Source organism: Mixophyes fleayi, chromosome 7 (assembly GCF_038048845.1).
Source record: "Mixophyes fleayi isolate aMixFle1 chromosome 7, aMixFle1.hap1, whole genome shotgun sequence".
In the NCBI taxonomy this organism is placed as follows: Eukaryota; Metazoa; Chordata; class Amphibia; order Anura; family Limnodynastidae; genus Mixophyes; species Mixophyes fleayi.
In genome coordinates, this window is record NC_134408.1 from 36,481,843 (window position 1) to 36,501,766 (window position 19,924).

General features: G+C 41.8%; 2 protein-coding genes across 2 annotated transcripts in view; both read left to right on the top strand.

The window, feature by feature from the left end:
* Positions 1–19,924, top strand: part of RSPH10B (radial spoke head 10 homolog B) — an 804,204-nt gene that overhangs the window by 524,025 nt on the left and 260,255 nt on the right. The window lies entirely within an intron of this gene.
* Positions 15,266–19,924, top strand: part of BAIAP2L1 (BAR/IMD domain containing adaptor protein 2 like 1) — an 88,765-nt gene continuing 84,106 nt past the window's right edge. The window contains exon 1 of the mRNA XM_075179656.1: positions 15,266–15,683. Coding sequence (XP_075035757.1) covers positions 15,633–15,683 — 51 coding nt within the window. The 5' untranslated portion in view covers positions 15,266–15,632. The remainder of the gene's footprint in view (positions 15,684–19,924) is intronic.

Below are 19,924 nucleotides of genomic sequence, written 5' to 3' on the forward strand. Positions count from 1 at the left end.
CTGAACAGTCAAAAATGGTTAAAAGGGTAAAGGTAAGAACACATCAATGTTTCTAAGGGTAATAACCACTGGTGTTGAGAGCAGCCCGCATATGAAAAAGTAAATACATGTTATGCAGTATACACGTGGCTGATATACAGTGGATATGTTGGCTTGCTCATGGAGCATTCTCATTCATTTAAATTTCAGAGGGGTTCTAGCATGTATGCTACATATAGAAACCCCATTAAATTGAATGGTCTATTGAAATGAATAGGAGAAGCTCTACACATTAAATAAATAAAAGCAGACAGCATGCCTCCGCAGATTCCTCAACCAGCCCCAGTGCTAGACAGTCTGAGCTTGTCCTACAAAAACGGGAGGACAACTAGCATGACTTCTGCCTGCTACAGTGGAAACCAGGCCCAGGTTACCCAGCCTGGTCTGGATCCCACTATTAACAGGGATATCCGCAGGTCAACACAACTCTGGAGCATCTATGGGGAGTGGATTCAGAAATCAGCATAGTCCTCCTCTACCAAAGACTAGCAGTCCCATGCTGAAAAGTTTTTCTCTTCTCAGCCCCCTGGGCTGTGGGATCCATGAAAATGAGGAATATTGGGACCATATGGATGACAACTTCGACATCTCAATGGTCCCAGAGTAATAGAAAGAATAAGGGTACCCATTCCATTATACTAAATAGTCATAAAATCTAAATATAAAACAGATATGATTGTTAAATAAAATTTTATTAAAAAAAAAACTTTCATATCATCATTCACCAATTTATAAAACAAAATCTTCTTTATTTGTATTCCAAGCGGATCTTCTTGTAGTACAATGGTAACATGTATTATCCAGGGCAATTCTTTTGATCCAGCCCTCAGTTTGTAATCCCATTTGTCTTATTTTGTAATACACTGGAAACATGTGTAATCCAAGGGAAATGTGCTTATTTTGTTTTACAATGGCAAATGTTCTTTATTTGTAATTGATGGAATCTTCTGGTAATCCACAGTAAACGTTATTTATTTGTAATCCACAGGAATTATTTTTATAATCCAATGGAATTCTTGTATTTCACTGAAAAATTATTTTTCTGCAATCAATGGGAAATTTTAAAACAAACCATAAAGGACAATGCAAACTGCTCCCTGTCACAGAGTGACAGTGAACTGAATTGAGCAGGACTCCTCTCAGCCGCAATTGTCTGTCAGTAAGGGAGGTCCTGGAAACTCCCTACTTGATCATCCATTAATAGAGATTAATGCAAGTTATATTGATGTGGGGGATAACAATAATGCAGTAAAGCTCTCTTCATGTCAATGGCATACACACACACAAAACAAAAAAAGACAGTTGTCAGCGCTTATCCTTAGGTACTAGTTCATATTTTTATCAAAACTTTTAAGCCTACATCTCAGCGTCAAGGGCACCTCATTATATGCGAGTCCTACACTGACCTATATGCTTTAAATACCATTAAAATGCAGTTAAAAATCAGATGCACTCACCTCTCAGATATAGGGGCGTACATCTAGGTAGGACTTGCTTGTGAGCCACACCCAGATGTGCCTTAAATAAACTTGATGAACAGCTGCTATGACAATAAGGCAATATTTTGAAACAAAACCAGAGAAAAAACAAGCCCGCACTCGGTATATCCCATATTATATATGGTACCAGCTGCGTGGCAATAAGCCCGCATTCCGTATATCCCATACTATGTATGGTACCAGCTGCGTGGCCATAAGCCCGCATTCTGTATATCCCATACTATATATGGTACCAGCTGTGTGGCAATAAGCCCGCACTCGGTATATCCCATATTGTATGTGGTACCAGCTGCGTGGCAATAAGCCTGCATTCTGTATATCCCATACTATGTATGGTACCAGCTGCGTGGCAATAAGCCCACACTCTGTATATCCCATATTATATATGGTACCAGCTGCGTGGCAATAAGCCCGCATTCCGTATATCCCATACTATATATGGTACCAGCTGCGTGGCAATAAGCCCACACTCGGTATATCCCATATTATATATGGTACCAGCTGCGTGGCAATAAGCCCGCATTCCGTATATCCCATACTATATATGGTACCAGCTGTGTGGCAATAAGCCCGCACTCGGTATATCCCATATTGTATGTGGTACCAGCTGCGTGGCAATATAAATGCCCATATATGTATACAAAACAAAAAGACAGTTGTCAGCGCTTATCCTTCACACTGCATATCTGTGTATATCTAGCAAAATGACAACATTAGTTCATATTTTGATCAAAACATTTAAGCCTGCATCCCAACATCAAGGGCACCTCATTATATGCCGTTCCTACACTGACCTATATGCTTTAAAAACCATTTATGTGCCCTATAGCAACATTTTGTAAGGGGCCCCATGTACAGCCCAATGTTGAAAAACTGACATATACCCATAAGGCTTTGGCAGGGATGGTGGGCCCTCAGCTGTGGCCCCCACTGAAGCTGCATTCCTGCGCCCCTGATAGTTACACCCTTGTCTGGTATAACCGAGCAATTTACACAGATTAGTTTTTTTGATTGAAAACGACACGCAGAGTGAAACCTGGTCAATGTTTGCAAAATACATCACAATTTTAAATAGACAAATAATGACCATATACTTTTCACTGTTTTTAAAGCGTGCACAAACATTTTAAATAAAACCCAAGTACATTTCTACAGAGAATCCCTATTCCAAATTATAATGTATGCTACATTCACTATGCAAATAAACAGAGCTAACACTGGACAGATTATGGGCTCATCACAAGTGCTGTGAATACATAGCCCAGAAATAGATGTGAGAAGAATGAAGTAGTTTTCCACCTTCCAATTTAGTGGCTTGTATGTGGCCTTCTGCAAGTTCTACTAAATAAATAGCTATGTCTATCTAGCCTTCTTCTGTCATACGTAGTCATGTTCTTATAACAACTGACCGAGTTGTGTATTTTATTACCCTGGCATAAGACACACAGCTGTATCCAATGCCGAGAGCACTGGCTGAGTGCAGGTTTTCCAGCTCACAAGTGAAATAATTATACAACCTGTGGATCTTTAAAAATGTGTCAGTCAGTAATGATTACACCTGTGCTCCAGCAAGGAGATATAGAAAACATGCACTGTTAGGGGTCCCTGAGGACTGGGTCTGGGAAACACTGTCCTAGGGCAACAAAAATACACAGTCCTGCCTGATTATATAAATACATGGCTTAAAGTCACAGAGGGAATCCAGCAATAAAGGTAATCAGTAAAAGTTGCAAAGCGGCATGCATAAGAAAACAAACTAAAGCGATCTTAGGGGTAGATTCAATTCCCTGCTTTGTTCTTTAGAACAACGCGTGATGTGCAATATTACCTTTATTACGGTAATAGCTGCACGTTATTGCCGTTACTACAGTAATTTCAACGCTGAGTTTTGCTCGCAGCTCTGTGAGCCGCGAGCAAAAATCTGTGCTAAAATTACCATAGTAACGGTAATGACGCGTGCTACAGAACAACGCAGGGAATTGAATCTGCCCTATTGGGGGGAATTCAATTGGCCGCATTACTGTAAAAAGTAACGCGGCCTGCGCACTATTATCATTATTACGGTAATAGTGCGCTTAAATACTGTTATTACGGTAGATTCAATACCGGCTTTTTGCTCGCAGCTCCCTGTGCTGCTAGCAGAAAGCTGGGTTAAATTTACCGTAATAAATGTAATAGATTTAACACTGCGCTGATTTAGGGGGGGATTGAACTCCCCCTTAATGTCCAAAATGTCTTCAATGTTGTACATCAACAATAAAATCAATTCACACATTCTACTATTCAAAACTGATCAGATTATACCCCATAAATCTGTATGACAATATATACGAAAGGAGTCATCCACTTCAGTTAAATTTACTTCAGTATAATAAAGAAAAACATTGTTAATATTAAGGTGAAATTGCCAATAAAAAAGAAAAGAAGTTCATGTACAGTAATGTAACTAAATCAGGTGCATAGTACTGTATATATATATATATATATATATATATATATACACACACACACACATATATCTTACAGTAGATTTAGGGATAAACATTTAGAAAAATGTGTATAAATAAACAATGTCTTTGCAAAAATACATATTCAGGGCAAATACCTGAAAATCTGCAAAAAAAATGTATTAACAGCTTTGTGGCTGTTTTAAAATGCCCTTTGGTTATGGTACAAGTTGTACTGTAGAGACCATCCCCCTCTAAGGGTTAAGGTACAAGGGGTTAGTGTGCCTCTCTCTGTTCCGCTTCACAATAACACTATGGGCAAAAAGGTTTTAAAATCATCATTTGAAACAGCCATGAATATAGCAATATAACAGTGGATATTATTTATGTAAACCAGCAATTTATTAACAAAAGTGCAAGTCAAATAATCAACATCAGCTTTGTGACTGTTTCTACAGACATTTTCTTTCTTTAGTCTATCTCATACTTACCAACTTTTGCAGCAAACTGTCCGGGAGGGGGCACCATCTTGGGGGCGTGACCATGTGAATTGTGCAGTTAGGCCACGCCCTCTGTCAATCTTTGCCCATTTCAGCCTATCAGTGGGTGGGGGCGGGCCAGGATGACACATTTAGCTCCGCCCCCACCCTCTTCGGAAATTAGGTGAGCTGGACCCGGGGGGTTGCCCTGCTCTCCTGGGAGTCCGTGAGAACTCCCATAAATTCGTGAGTCTCCCGGACATTCCGGGAGAGTAGGCAACTATGCTCTATCTTACACTAGACTAATCAAAACTAAATGCTAGCTACTTTCCCTGGGCTAGTTACTTTCCATCCCCCAACATTTACAAGTACAAAATCAGGACAAATACAAGTTTAACTCTGATCAACACAACTCCACCCACATTATTATGAAGACATACCCACTTCCCCATAAACCCCATCACAGCAGGATTAAACTCTCCACCCCTCCTACGATTCAACCCTGCAAAAATGCTTTTTCTGAACAAACTCTCTCTTGCTATGCATATACTACAACACTAATACATTGATTATCTATATGTTACCACAACATAGCACTGTTTGCCTTTGCTTCAGTTCATTCCTTCTGTGCCGTTGGAGTCCAAGTCCCCAGATCATTGAAGACACAAAGTTTTGAAGGCAGGAGGTATACATATTTGGGTTAATATTAGTACTTGTTAATTATACATGCAGCACTGTAAAAACTCAACAGTGATGATTCCATTGCTACGGCTGTTTCCCCCACTTGACTTGAACCGCCAATTCACGCTGCTGGCCTAATCCTGGAGAGCCCGTCTCTCTGCTGCATAAGGACATTGTGAACAATGTGCACGTGGAGTCCAATTGAAATAAATAGGCAGAATCTTGGCAGCAATTCGGCACCGATGGCAGCATCCACTCCTGAGACAGACTCCAGATTCCGGCACTCAGATAGCGCGTCCTTGCACAGCTCATCCTTCTATTCTGTGTCAATTGGCGCCCATATAATTAACAAGTACCTTAGTGTGTGTGTGTGTGTGTGTGTGATATATCACAAAAAGACTATACAGTATTGTATTAATGGTTAGCACTGCTGCCTCAGTGCTGGGGTCCTGGGATCATAGGTTCAATTCCAACCAGGGCCCTGTATGACGTTTGTATGTTACTCTGGTTTCCCCTCACACTCCAAAGAGACACTAGTTGGTAGATAATTAGTAAGTTAATAACTAGTAGGTTAATAATTCTTCTGACACAATAAACACTAGTGTGTGCGAATGGTGTGAATGAATAAATATTATCTGTATAGCACTCTGTAATATGTAGGTGCTATATACCTGTCTGTAAATAAATACCACAAGTATTTAATGAAATAATAGAAGTTGGTGGTAGAATGCTGGCGGGCCCCCTAGGCCCTTAGCGGGTCATTTGGCCCTAAACCCATCTGTTTTGTAGTTTGAAGACTGAAATTGTGAAACACTGCTTGTAATCTATGAATTGTTTTTGATTATAAAATCTGATGGAATCAATACGTATCAGTCAGGTTAGAAAATAGTTTTGGCTGACGATCATATCTGCTTGTGTAAACGGTCATTAGCTGTCAAATGACATGATGGCATATTCAGGCGTTAATCCACAGACATACTAACCATTCTGACAGGCCAGTGTGTGCATAAACCGGTGAAGGACACAGTTTGGGAGTTATAAATCCAGCGTCGGACTGGCCCACAGGACTACCAGTAAAATTACCGGTAGGCCCGGCTACCTTACGGCCACACCCCCTTTTAGATGTGGGCGGAGCTTACCTGGAGGCCCGTTGTTCACACCAGGGTGCTCGCATTCCTCTCCGGCGTCCCCGCTGCTGCGGATGACTGGCTGTCACTGACAGCCAGTCATCTTTCACCTTTCACATGCGATCGCAGCTGGGATCATGTGACCCGCCCACTCACCCTGTCAGCTGATGTTCCCGCGCCGCTGAAGGGAGAAGATCAGAGAGGCTGCATCAATCAACTTTTGGGTAAGTATACTTTAACCAGTTATTTATATTGTTTGTGCTAAAAAATCATTTATGTACTACAGTTTTTTATCTTGATAACACTGGATTACAATGTTATTAGTATTGGATTTGATATTAATTTAGCTTTGTTGATCATTACACACACCTAGTATTAGATACACATTACAGTCCAAATAGGTGCGTATGTTTGTATCCTTGTGTGTCCCACTTCCCCCCTGATTTGCGCCCATCCCATAAAAACCTGTAAATTTCTCATTTTTTTGAGTACTGTCAGGATACTCTACCCCCTGGGAATAGTGGCAGCATCACCCTCTTCACCTTCTTTTTATTTTTACCAGAAAGTACTAAGGTAGCGCTCATCGTAAAAAGTATATGGGGTCTCCCATTACATCTGTTCTCAATATATATATATATATATATATATATATATAAAATGTGTGTGAATTGAGAGGACTATTGCAGGCATAATATGAATCGGGGACACTTGCGTGGCGTAACATTGTAGGCACTACCGTGTGGCATAGCATTGTTTTGGGGGCACTACTATGTGGCATAGGGGGGCTGCCTATCTATACTAAACTATAGGGGGGCTGACTATACTAAACTCTAGTGAGGGGGGGCTGCACAGAGAACACTATAGGGAGGGGGTGATGGGACCTTTAATGCTGAGGTGGTTTGGGTCTATAATTTAATGTGGGTGCTGTTGATTTAATGGCAGGGATGGATGGCATTTCTAAATGTACCCATTATTTTTTCCAAATAGGGCCCTCAACATTCCTGGATCCAGACAAGCCGCAACTAAAGAAACCAGCAGCCACAGGTGGTAAAAGTGACAACAACAGGTAGGACAGTCTGTCAAATGTTCTGAGTCTAGTGCAGGCTTGGCTAACTTGTGGTACTCCAGGTGTTGTGAAACTACAAGTCCCAGCATAACCTTACACCAATAAGCTGCTATATATTGGCAAAGCATGCTGGGGCTTGTAGTTTCACTACACTAAGGTGCTAGCTGTCTTTCGTGGACTGACCACTCCCCCTCTAGTGTCTGGTTCCACCTCTATGATGGCTGACCACACCCCCTTTGGTGGGCCCCTAGTGTTGCATTCCCCGGTGGGCCCTTCATGCCCCAGTCCGACACTGTATAAATCCCTTACAATTCTATAGAGATCAACCTGATCCATTCCACTGAATTCTGAATGGGCTCTTTTCCAAAATAAACCCTGGGCTCAATTAGTTAATTGATGTAGAAGGCATGTTTTATAGCAGTTAATTAATTAAGCCCAGGATTAACTCAAGAAAGAAGCAAGTGCTAGTTTTGGAGCTGACAAATATATTTATCACATGAAATGGACCAGGTCATCTTCTCTGCATTTCTGATCTCTGGGTTCCTAAACCCATTCAGTTGGTTCTCTTTCATATTGTTCTTATAATTGCCTTACTGCTCAGCGACACTGACTGACATCTGTCTCGAATACATGATTGTAAACCACAGTAGGGGGTATATTTACTAAACTGCAGGTTTGAAAAAGTGGAGATGTTGCCTATAGCAAACAATCAAATTCTAGCTCTGATTTTATAAAATGTACTAAATAAATGATAACTAGAATCTGGTTGGTTGCTATAGGCAACAACTCCACTTTTTCAAACCCGCAGTTTAGTATATATACCCCTAGGCCTACATTCAGTGGTGGATTAGGAACTTAAAGTGGCCCTGGAAAAAAATTCTTAAAGTGGGTGGGACCAAGTCAACTGTAGGTGGGTCCAACACAAAAGTAGCCGGGATTTAGAACTACTGGAATTTGGTTGTAGTAATATTTAGGAAAACCAGGATGTGATGAATTTAGACACAGTGGGTCATCTCTAAACAATGCAGGGAAAAAGCTGCCAGTCATGTGTTATAAAAATACATGAATCCTTTTCAATGATTTGTTGCGACTGGTTTATACCTCTGTGCTCAAACTTGTTTTCTTGCCTACTAAACACATCCTTACAAAATTCCCTTCATAGATACCTATCTGACTTTGTTTAATAAATGTAACTATTACAAAACATGTTGGTACAATTTAATTTGATGAGTCTGCCAGAGCGGCATATGAGCACCTTACCCCACTGTTGCATCTTTCCCTGACGTCCTGAGATGCAAAGTACCAGTCAAATTTCTCTATATATAATATATGAATATTTGTACTGTGTGTTTAAAAAAAAAAAAGCATTTAAAATAATTCTTATAATAAATGGCTATTCAATACGATCACTACAAAGGTGAAATTTTGCAAGTATCTGCAATAAAACACTTATTTTGTAACAATTGTGTACGAGTCCTAAATGTGCCCAGTGAGTGGTGGTGGTTTTAATTAATAACAGTGCAGGGAGGGTTGGCAGACAATGGCATAAGTGAAGGGGAGAGCTATTCCAAGGGTTTGCTGGTGATATACTAAGTACAAAGGAGGGAGGATTAATAATATTGTCAGTGCAATGGGGACTGGCATTATGTTTAACAAAGTAATCTGAGAATGGGACCAGTGCAAAGTAGAAGGCAGACAATGGAATTAATGCAAGAACCACTAAAGTATCACCAGAGCTGGAATAAGGTTCTGGGGGGGGGCAATTAAGACAGGAGGGTTATCATTTTAGACAAATACACAGGCAAAACTGTGTGCACTACTGTTAGGTGCATGCAGCTCTGCCTTCACAAGTAGTACAGTGTTAAGCGGGACATACCTCACAACTGTCCTTGTAGTCGGACCAAATCCTGACTAAGCAAGACAGTCACCCAAATTCAGGACGGCCCATACAGATTTAGGACAGTTGGCAGAATGTCCTGCTCTCTCCTACCTGTTAGTCACTTTCACCACCTGAGGCTGCTGGTGTCTTTAGCTCAGTTGCTGCTTGTCTGGATCCTGGAGTGTTGTAGGCCCTATTTGGAAAAAAAATGGGTAAATAAAATTTAGAAAACTCCAACCAGCCCCAGCATTAAATCAATAGCACCCACATTTAATAATTAGGCATCCCTCCAGTCCCAACATTAAAATAATAGTACTCACATTTGATAAATAGATCTATTTCCCTCCAACCAGGCCTGACACAAAAGTAATAGTATTCCCATTTATTAAATAAACCTATTTCCCTCTCTCCAAACAGCCCCAGCAATAAATTAATAACATTTACGTATAATAAATATATATATTTCCTGCACCCGTCACTGCCATAAATTAATTCATAGTTACATTTAATAAAAAGACCTAATGCTCCCCAAACTCAGCCCAACATTCAATTAATAGCCCCCAAACCACCCCATGTTAAATTAATAGCCCTCACTTTTAAATAAAATTGCCCCATCACCCCACAAATAAAATAGCACCCACTAATTAGCCATCACCTACATCACACATACTACATTGCCACAAGCCCCCTATGCCATCACACACATACAACATTGCCACAAGCCCCCTGTGCCATCACACATACATTACTGTGCCCCTTCATCACCATGCTGTGCCCCCTTATGATCACACTGCGCCCGCCATGCTGCTTTTCCTCCCCCCTTCACGTTCCCCCACTTCATCACTCTGTGCAATGCTGCTTTTGCTCCCCCCTTCACCTGCCCCCTTTCATCACACTGTACCATGCTGCTTTTGCTCCCCGGCATTAAATAATTAATATTCACATTTAATAAATGATCCTCCTCTCTAAACTCAGACCCAAATTCAATTAATAGCCCCAAACCACCCCAGCAATAAAGGTCCTGTCACCCCACCAATAAAATAGCACCCATTAAATAATTAGCCCCCACCTAAACTACACCATTATAATAATAGCCTACCTCCTACCGAAATGCTATTAACACAGCCCCCCTCCCTCATATCACATAATATAGTAAGACCCTCCTACTTTATAGCAACATACACCCCTTTACCTTCACACAATATAGCAGCCTCCCTCTCCCACCCTAGAGTTTTGCATGGCAGCCCCCGCCTCTTCCTCCCTAGAGTTTACTATGGAAGCCCCCACCTCTCTCCCTATAGGTTTGTATGGAAGCCCCCACCTCTCTCCCTATAGGTTTATATGGAAGCCCCCACCTCTCTCCTTATAGTTTAGTATAGGCACCCCCACCCCTGCTCAATTACCTTTAGCTGCTATAGCTGGAGTCGCTCCTCACATCAGGCAGACAGGAAGTGACTTCTTGTCTGATGCATTGCACTCTGGTACTCCGTACAGCAACAGGCAGCCTAGTGATTGGCTGCCTGTTGCTGTTCACTGACCACCAATGTTTTTTAGTGCCCCCTAGTCCTCTCACTGGAAAAAAAAAAAAAGGAAAGAGAAAAAAGTGACATACAAGTCCAGATTCCTTAAAAAACTAATACAAAAAAGAAATTCTGATTCAAGGAAAGCCATTAAGTATTCCCCCAGTTATCCTTTATCCCGAGAGGATGATAGAGATAGGACAACAGCAGGTGTACTTGTCCTTGGTAAGAAGGCTTCCCCATGCTTTCCACAGGGAGGCTTCTCCTGTGGCCCCCAGCGAATGCTGTTGCCAGCGGCAGCCAGAGATAGTGCATCAGCAAGTGGTGAGGCGGTGAAAACTGTGGATTAAAGCAGTGTTTTGACCCTTAACAGTGCATGTTTTCCATATCTTCTTGCTTTAGCACAGGTGCATTCATTACTGACTGACACATTGTAACAGATCCACAGGTGGTATAATTATTTCCCCGATGCCTGGGTAAAACTGCACTGTTAGGGGTCCCTGGGGACTGGATTTGAGAAACACTGGACTGCACCAGGCTGATATTTTTACTACTAGGCATTAAATTACACCCACTTGCAATATTGAAATATACAGGAAATGGTGCCAATATGTTAGCAAATGTCTCTTAATTCTGGTAAAAGAGCAACTTGTACTACGATTATAGTTCATCCTTTTTTTAACATCCAAAGGACAAATTGATTTCTTGGGCTATGTTACACTGATAATTCCAATTTGTTTCATGCTTGGCTTCATTGCCTCATCCATCGCCTCAATAATGTAATGTCATCTTCTCAGCAGACTTAAATAACAGCATTCATGTGACTTTAGAATAAGGTCATCAGTCCAGCAATGAAGAGAACAATATTTTGGCAGCAGAATTTTGTTTCTTGACACTTTTTTTTTTCTTTACCATCAGTCTTGATCTTCTCTTTTGCACTGGGTATTTACAGGACAGTATTTAGGGTTTGTACTGTACCTGGGCCATTGTGAATTCATATGTATCAAGGTGATAACTGTGTAATTCCAATGTTTATGCTATGCCAGTGTTCCCCAAACCCAGTCCTCAGGGCTCCCCAACAGTGCAGGTTTTCTGGATTACACGTGACATAATTAGGACCACCTGTGGATCTGTTACAATGTGTCAGTCAGTACTGAATACACCTGTGCTCCAGCAAGGAGATATGGAAAACCTGCACTGTTGGGGAGCCCTGAGGACTGGGTTTGGGAAACCCTGGTCTATGCTGTGCATTCACACCCTATGTATAGGTTAAAGGTGACTGACAGAGAATAACTACACCCATACCACTAACAAAAAACTGTAAAGGCATGTGGAAGTGTCTGTAAATACATTAGTCTAAGAATTGCTGCCCTATCTGTGTGGACTTTGTATGTTATCCCAATGTCTGGTTGGGTTTCCTCCAGGTACTCCAATTTTCGCCAGGGTTTGGGTTTAATATAAGGGGGTTTTTTTATTTAGAAAGGAGTTTGTTTTTGTAATTACCCTAGATTATTTCAAATAAGAAACACAGTAACTATTGGAATAGCAAAACTGTCAACTTGATTTTTTTGTTACTGTGAAATTGTTGGGAATAAGTGCCTATTGTTCCGGTGGGATGTTTGTGAGCAGTGAAGGAAGTGTCTCATGTCTCCCTGTATTCCAGCTCCTGCCTCTCATTAAGAGCAGATAGTCGATGAACGGTGTGGGATGGCAGCAAAGTAGCCAATCTCTTTCAAGGAAAAAAAATGGTACTGGGGTACACTGCTTGATGATGAACTCTGGTCACCATGACACATTGTGGCAGGTTCCTAGCTTTTTGGAACTTCATAGAATTGCCAAGACCGCAGTACCCATTGACTATTATGAGGACTGCAATTTAATGCTGTAATTTGCAATATCTCCTGTATCAGGCTTTTCTTAAATGACAATGGGGCACATTTATCAATCTTTTCATAAAGTGAAAAATAGTTTTCAATCCTTATCGCATGGATAAGGATTGAACTATTTCTCAAATTTATGAAAAACGGATCACAGAAACAGCAGTTCCGATAAACTGCTGTTTCTGTGATAAAAAAAACATACTTACCCCCCTCTTCGGAACGCGCTGTCTCCGGATCTCCTCCAGGTCCTCTTCGCTCCTCTTCATACGTTAATTGCGCTCGAACTGCACATGCGCATACAGTGTCGGACTGGGGCATGAAGGGCCCACCGGGGGACTGCAACGCTAGGGGCCCACCAGAGGGGGTGTGGCCAGCCATCATAGAGGTGAGACCAGACACTAAAGGGAGAGTGGTCAGCCCACGAAGGACAGCTAGCACCATAGTGTAGTATATAAAGAATGTAGTGTGCTCATCCTTCTCTTTTAAAATGGCAGACTGACTGCGCACTTAGTTACTAACCTGCTCATGCTCCTCTGGGCGGTCGGATATCCGGAACTCCTACTCTCATCTGCCCTGCTCAAAGTGAAAAACACACTACCGCGCAGGTTCAGAGAGCCCAGACGCGGCTCTCTGCACCTCTGTGGTAGTGTGTTTAACGGGAGTGTTTGGCAAAAACGGGGAGGGGGGGGGGGGAGTTGCGCTCTACCCCTACTGCTGCAAGAGCAGCATTAACACAGGGTATCCCTCCCTACGAACTAATAATATACTGAAAGTAAAGCGCTCAATGACTTATGTATTATTCCAAGTGTAATATTAATAATAAAATTTGTATTCTTTTATCTTGAATACAATTTGTATTTTTCTATATCTTGTATTAGGCTGTGAGCAAGAGGCTCGGTTCAATTAGTGGGATAACATTTAATGTTAGTTTTATCACATTTATTGAATCCTCGTTAAAATACATAAAAATACATTAATATAGACAAATAAAATACTCCCATTAAACCACAGTATTTATATTATGAGGCATTGATTTCTATATACATACATATGGTATGGCATCAATTGAACATACATAAAAAATCAGACAACCCTAGGTATATAGACCTGGACTAGTCTAGCTGCTGGGAGGCAAATGGCAGTGGGTATAAATGCTGCATTGATCCAGATATAACACAGTCACTGATATCTCAATAAAATAATGTTCCTAGCATACAAGTCCAGTAGATAGGAATTGGTATTTCTTTTAGTCTCTGCTAGTGCAATATAAATATTCAGATCACTGTCCACATATATCACATGGTTATTGCTGCGATGCTTTCAAATTTAACTTTGTTTACTTGCAGTTTTGATGTATATAGAGATGGTGGCCGGGTACCCAGTGTGCTGAAATCAGAGGATGTTTCTCGTGGTCCGTGCTTGTTACTGTTGGAGAGGAAGGTGCCTGCGTTCCACTGTGGAACGCATCTGTCCCTTCCTGTTCTCGCGTATGTCCAAAAGATGAATTGTATGCAAGTCGGGAGTCAGCTGTTTTCTTAGCTCCTCCCTAACAATGGAGGGGGCGTGGCTATAACGTGGCGGGGCCTACCGGTGGATAGTCCTGCTGCCCTGCAGGCCAGTCCGAGCCTGTGCGCATAAAGATCTCCGCTCTGTCTCTGCAACTATAGTAGCAGAGACAGAGCGGTGAGTGACAGGGAGGGATCATGTGATCCCTCCACACATGCGCTGTCCAGCTCTGCTCTTCGGAGCAGAGCTGACAGCATTGGAATTTTTAATTTATGATAATGTACGCCAGCTTCAGCTGGCATACATTAACATGACAAATTTCCCCCAAAAACTTTTTTCCGGAACTTGTTGGATTGTGGCCAGGAGCAGTAACCATACTGTAGAATGGTGACTGCTCCCAAAAATGAAAAGGAATGCAAAGCAGCAGATATACACGATATCTGCTGTGATGCACCCTTCTTAAATATGCGAGTGACACAGAGGGACGTTTTTTTAATGGATAGTGCACTATCATTATTTGTTAAATATGCCCCAATTTTACTTACAAATGCCTAAAGCAGGCAGAAAAGGCTGTTTAGGGCTTCTTAAGTAGACCCCTGAAAATCAAACCTTGTAGCCTGATGCATAGAGGCCAGCTGTCCCTAATTTCCATGAACAGTCTCAAGTTATTAAAGTTCTGGCAGCTGTAATCTATCCTACACTGTATGCTGTACAAGTTTAGATTTATTTAACTAATTTAAAAAGCAACAGATTACAATCAGTGCTAATAAAAATACAATTCATATTAAATATCATTCCTATTAGACGGTGACTTTAGGTTTTCTAAATGTTTGTACCCTAAATGCATTGGGACGCCAACAGAGAACTTTCAACGCTAGTAAACGCATTGGAGCTACGCACCACAACACTACATATAAACGCCAGTGGGTATGGTGACATTCGAAAGAGTTTTCAGCACCGTTTACCTGCGTTAAAACTGCTAGAAAAGAACAATGATATCAATGTAGTAGAACCTGCTATGCAACTGTGTCCCAAGAAGTTATTTACAAATGTTGGCAATTATGAATGACGCGAAATCCAGACAAAAGCTGGTTGACAGCAACTTTGTTTCGGAGTTGTCAGGGAAAGCAGAGCTCTCACCCACTATCACCTCTCCATCTACCCCCTCCTCCTCCCCGTGTCTGCTCCTCCCTTCTCTCCACGCAGGTGCGCCCCTCCCCGGCTGATGCCGCTGACCTCACCGGCCCCACCTTCCAGCTCTCCCCGCAGCCGCCGGTCCCTGCAAGTTTTGACAGTTCGCAGGCAGCTCCGGTGGGACCCGAGAGAGAGAGAGGCTGAAGCTGGGGCATGGTGACGGGCTGGGGCGCAGGGCAGAGCCAGGTGTACTGAGAGCAAGCTGTGGACCTGGAGATAGTCGGGGAGGGAGAGCAGCAGCAGCCAGGAGACCGGCTTCTATGAGAGCCTGGGGGACTAACCTGTGTAATCTTCCCGTGTGAGACTACCGCAGCCATGTCCCGGGACACCGAATCCGTGGCCAAGATCACCGAGAACACTTATAAGGTGAGACTGCTGCCATCAGCGCCATTGAAGTATTATTTATTTAGATATCACTTCATAATATCTTATTTATGAAGAATGTTACATTATTAGACTAGGCAACCTATGACCCGCCAGCATTGGTGGAACTACAGCTCCCAGCATCTTCTGACAGTCATGCTGGGGCTTGTAGTTCCATAGCAGTTGCAAAGTCACATGTTGACTACCTTCAGTAATTTAATATTGAAGCTGTTATTGAGAAGGATTATTATAATCACTAACAAGTGATGGGGAGTTACAAAGGTATCAATGTGAGTTTAGAAAAGTGTTCCAATAGTTCTCAGTATTCCATCATGACACTGTGGTATAGCCCATGTATAGTAGTCTAGTTTAATAAGAAAACAGAACAGCAATGTACACTTGCAAGAAAGAAACATGTAATGTGTAAAACCAGATACAATTGAAAACAATGAGGAAGCTCATATTGTACCAGTAGCCCTATAATTGTATGGAGTGCCTGATAGTGATGTATTAAGGACATATTGATAAACTGGGCGATCCTCACTAAGTAGCTGGAGGTCAAAGACTGTTTGGGAATTGGCAACATGTCCTGTAAAATAACTTATAAGAGCGCTATATAAATCTATAGATGCCCTATGATTTGGTTACGATATGAACCGTACAGGGACTTGTAGAACTAAATCTTGCAGTTGCCTTTGAAGATTGAACAACTTGGGATTCCAGATGTTGTGGAACTACAGCTGCCAGTAGTTCTATAAACAGCTGGAGAGTGAATGCGAGTATGAAAAGAAAATGTGTCTCGCCAAGCCTTTATTTGTGAAAAGGCCACACAGGGCCGGGCCTCTGCTTACTTTGTATTTTAATTACTGTTTGCCTGTTGGTAACATTTGAATTACGCTGAATTATTTCTAAATTATTTCAGTTTACTTATCCTAGAGCTCTAAAGTAGAAACTCGGTACATTAATAGATGTTAACAATGAGTATAAATAGTTTAGGTGGAGGATAATGACTGAAACTTACAGTGGAATTTCAACATTTATGTGTATATGATATATTATGACATGTTTTTACTATGGTAACGGTGACCTGTCTCCAGAAAAAGCGGTATTTTATTCAAAGCGCTATTTATTATTATTATTATTATTATTATTATTATTATTATTCTAACTACTACTACCCTTTTTGTAAAGCGTTAATCTATTACGCAGCGCTGTACATTAAAGGTATTGTGATACAAATAAATGACCTACAATGATATGATGCGTCTGTCTGTGTATGTATGTTAGGGAATTCAGACTGTAAGCTCCAACAGGGCAGGGACTGAGGTGAGTGAGTTCTCTGCACAGCGCCGTGAATTGGTGGCGCTATATAAATAGCTGCTGATGAAGGTAAAGTTGGCCTTGCCCAATGAGCTTACTATCTAAGTTTGCCCACTTTGCTCTTTCCCAGACATGTTTCCTCCCCATTGGCACAGCAGGAGAGTTGTGATATGTAGAATATAAACTCTCACAGCCAGAGGCCTCTCTAACTTTTGTCTCATGTCCGTCTACCTCGTAGTTGTCATGTCGTTTACTGATATTTACATGAGTGCTGTGCTGTGTGGTTACTCACAAGCACCGAATTTGTGTCTTTCTGTTATTGTTCGCACACATCTCATACTTTTATTTGTACCTCATGTTCTATCATGAGTAATTGTAATCATTTTCTATTAATTGCACTCATTCATGCTTCTGTTTGTTTATTATATTTATGTTTGTCATATCTCTACTATGATGATTAACTGGCGCTATGGAATCTGCACCCCATAAATAAGCAATGAAGATGATGTGTAGAGGAAACTTGCCTGGGAGCAAAGTCGAGTTCAGACTGCATTATGCTGTGAGGCCTGGTGTAAGAACACCAAGGAGAGAGCACAGTGGGTTATTATTATTATTATTATTATTATTATTATTAATAATAATTTTTATTTATAGGGCGTCACAAAGTATCCGTAGCGCCGTACAAGGACAAACAATGGCACAGTACAAGTAACAGTAAGCACTATAACTCTGGGGGCTCAGGCACAGCATGAAAGAGAGGGAGGGAGGGGAAAAGTGAGTATAGGCAGGTAACTATGGCCCAAGAGGGTGGGCACGGATGACAGGTTGAGGGGAGCGGAGAGAAGCGAGAGGAGACAGAGGGCAGAGGGACCCAGAGGAGGTGAGCTGAGTAGCTGGAGAGCGCAGTTAAAAGTGATGGAAACAGGAGGTAGGAGAGCCCTGCTCAAAGGAGCAAATAATCTAAAGGGAGGGGAAGACAGACAGACACATGGATGAGACGGAGAGACGGGAGAAACGGAGACGGAGTCGAGGATGAGAAAGAGGTAGCCGACCGGTGGGAGTTTAGGCATGAGACTGGAAGGCTTTAAGGAAAAGGTGGGTTTTTAATGTTCGTTTGAAACAGGACAGATTAGGGGAAGTTCTGATGGAGCGGGGGAGCTTGTCCCAATGGAGGGGAGCGTCGCGGGAGAAGTCTTGGATACGTGCGTGAGAGGAGGTAATCAGAGGGGAAGAGAGGCGACGATCGCAGTGGGCGGGAGGGAGTGTGAATAGAGATAAGGTTAGAGATGTAGGGAGCAGTGGAGTTGGCGAGGGCCTTGTAAGTCAGAGTGAGGAGCTTGAAGAGGATTCTGTAGGGGAAGGGGAGCCAGTGAAGGGCTTGGTGGAGTGGGGAGAGAGGAAAATAAGCCTAGCAGCGGCGTTAAGTACAGATCTAAGGGGAGCGAGATAAGAGAGGGGGAGGCCGATAAGGAGAAGGTTGCAGTAGTCCAAGCGGGAGATAATCGGAGAGTGGACGAGAGATTTGGTGGCATCCTAGGAGAGGAAGGGCCGAATGCGGGCAATGTTGCGAAGCTGGAAACAGCAGGATTTGGCGAGAGAGTGAATGTGAGAGGCAAAGGAGAGAGAGGAGTCGAGGATGACACCTAGGCAGCGGAGTTGGGGAACAGAATGCTCTCTATTCGGGTTGAATAGAATGCTCTCTACCAGGCGGTACCACCATTCTATTGCCCACAACATAGTGCGCAAATAACATCACATGACCTGACTGGTCGTCTTTCATAGAATATTTGTTATATACCTGTTTGTGTTGCCACCTGTAGCTGTACGTTATGATTAATAATTTATTCATGTTCATTGACTGACAGTGTCATCATGGCTGTGTTATACATAACAGTATGGTGTGTGAGTAATCACCTTTTACAACTGGATACAAGGTAATTTGTATTTTAGGATGAGTGGTTTGCAGTCTATTAGTGCAATAATGTGCCTGTTCTTGGTGATGAGCAGTGACATTGCTGGTGAAATCAGAGAGGTTTGTTTACAATGCCTTCATTAACATTACACATTTCCCTGTCACTAAGCAATAATATACTCAGTCACACTCTCCCAAATAATATAGTGGCATTAACTTTCAGTGTAATATATAGGAGATCTGTAACTTATAGGTAGCTAGTATTGTTGATGGTTGTAACCTCTCTTCTTTTCATGGTGTAGTTTATTTGCTAAGCTAGCACATGTTGCTTATCTGTTAATCTCTTTGCAACTATGAGGTAAACGCTGGGCGATTCTCACTTGGTAGTTAAAGGTCTAGGTGTCGATTTATCAAGCTTTCTGCAAAGGAAAGGTGGTGTTGTCCATAGCAACCAATCAGATTCCAGCTAACATTTTGTAGAATGTACTAGATAAATTGTAACTGGAATCTGATTGGTCGCTATGGGCAACACCTCCACTTTTCCTTTTTACAAGGTTTGATAAATATAAACCCAAAGACTTTAAAGAATTGGCAATATGTGGTGTAAATGGAAAAATTAAAGGCCCGGTTAGAAAAGGAAAACAGGGTTGCTTTTGCACAAAAGTCTGCTTAGTACTTAACCTCTGAGTTGTGTTTGCATCACTGAGCTACTACTATGCATAGACAGCAATATAACACCCCAATGGCTGCACTGGAGATAAACATTCATGTGTGATGGACTGAAACATATTTTGGAGGATAATGACGATAAAGCAAAATAAAGCATTTTTACCTGTTTTTGCACTAGCACTTTATAATATGGCTCTTAAAACGTTTAATTCATTAAATTTACCTCACAAACGCACAATGGAAATCCACCATTTTGTGAGCTGGATCACCATGAACATTTATTTATATAGCGCCAGCAGATTCCGTAGAGCATTAACTTAGATCAGTTTTATTGTGGCAGCCA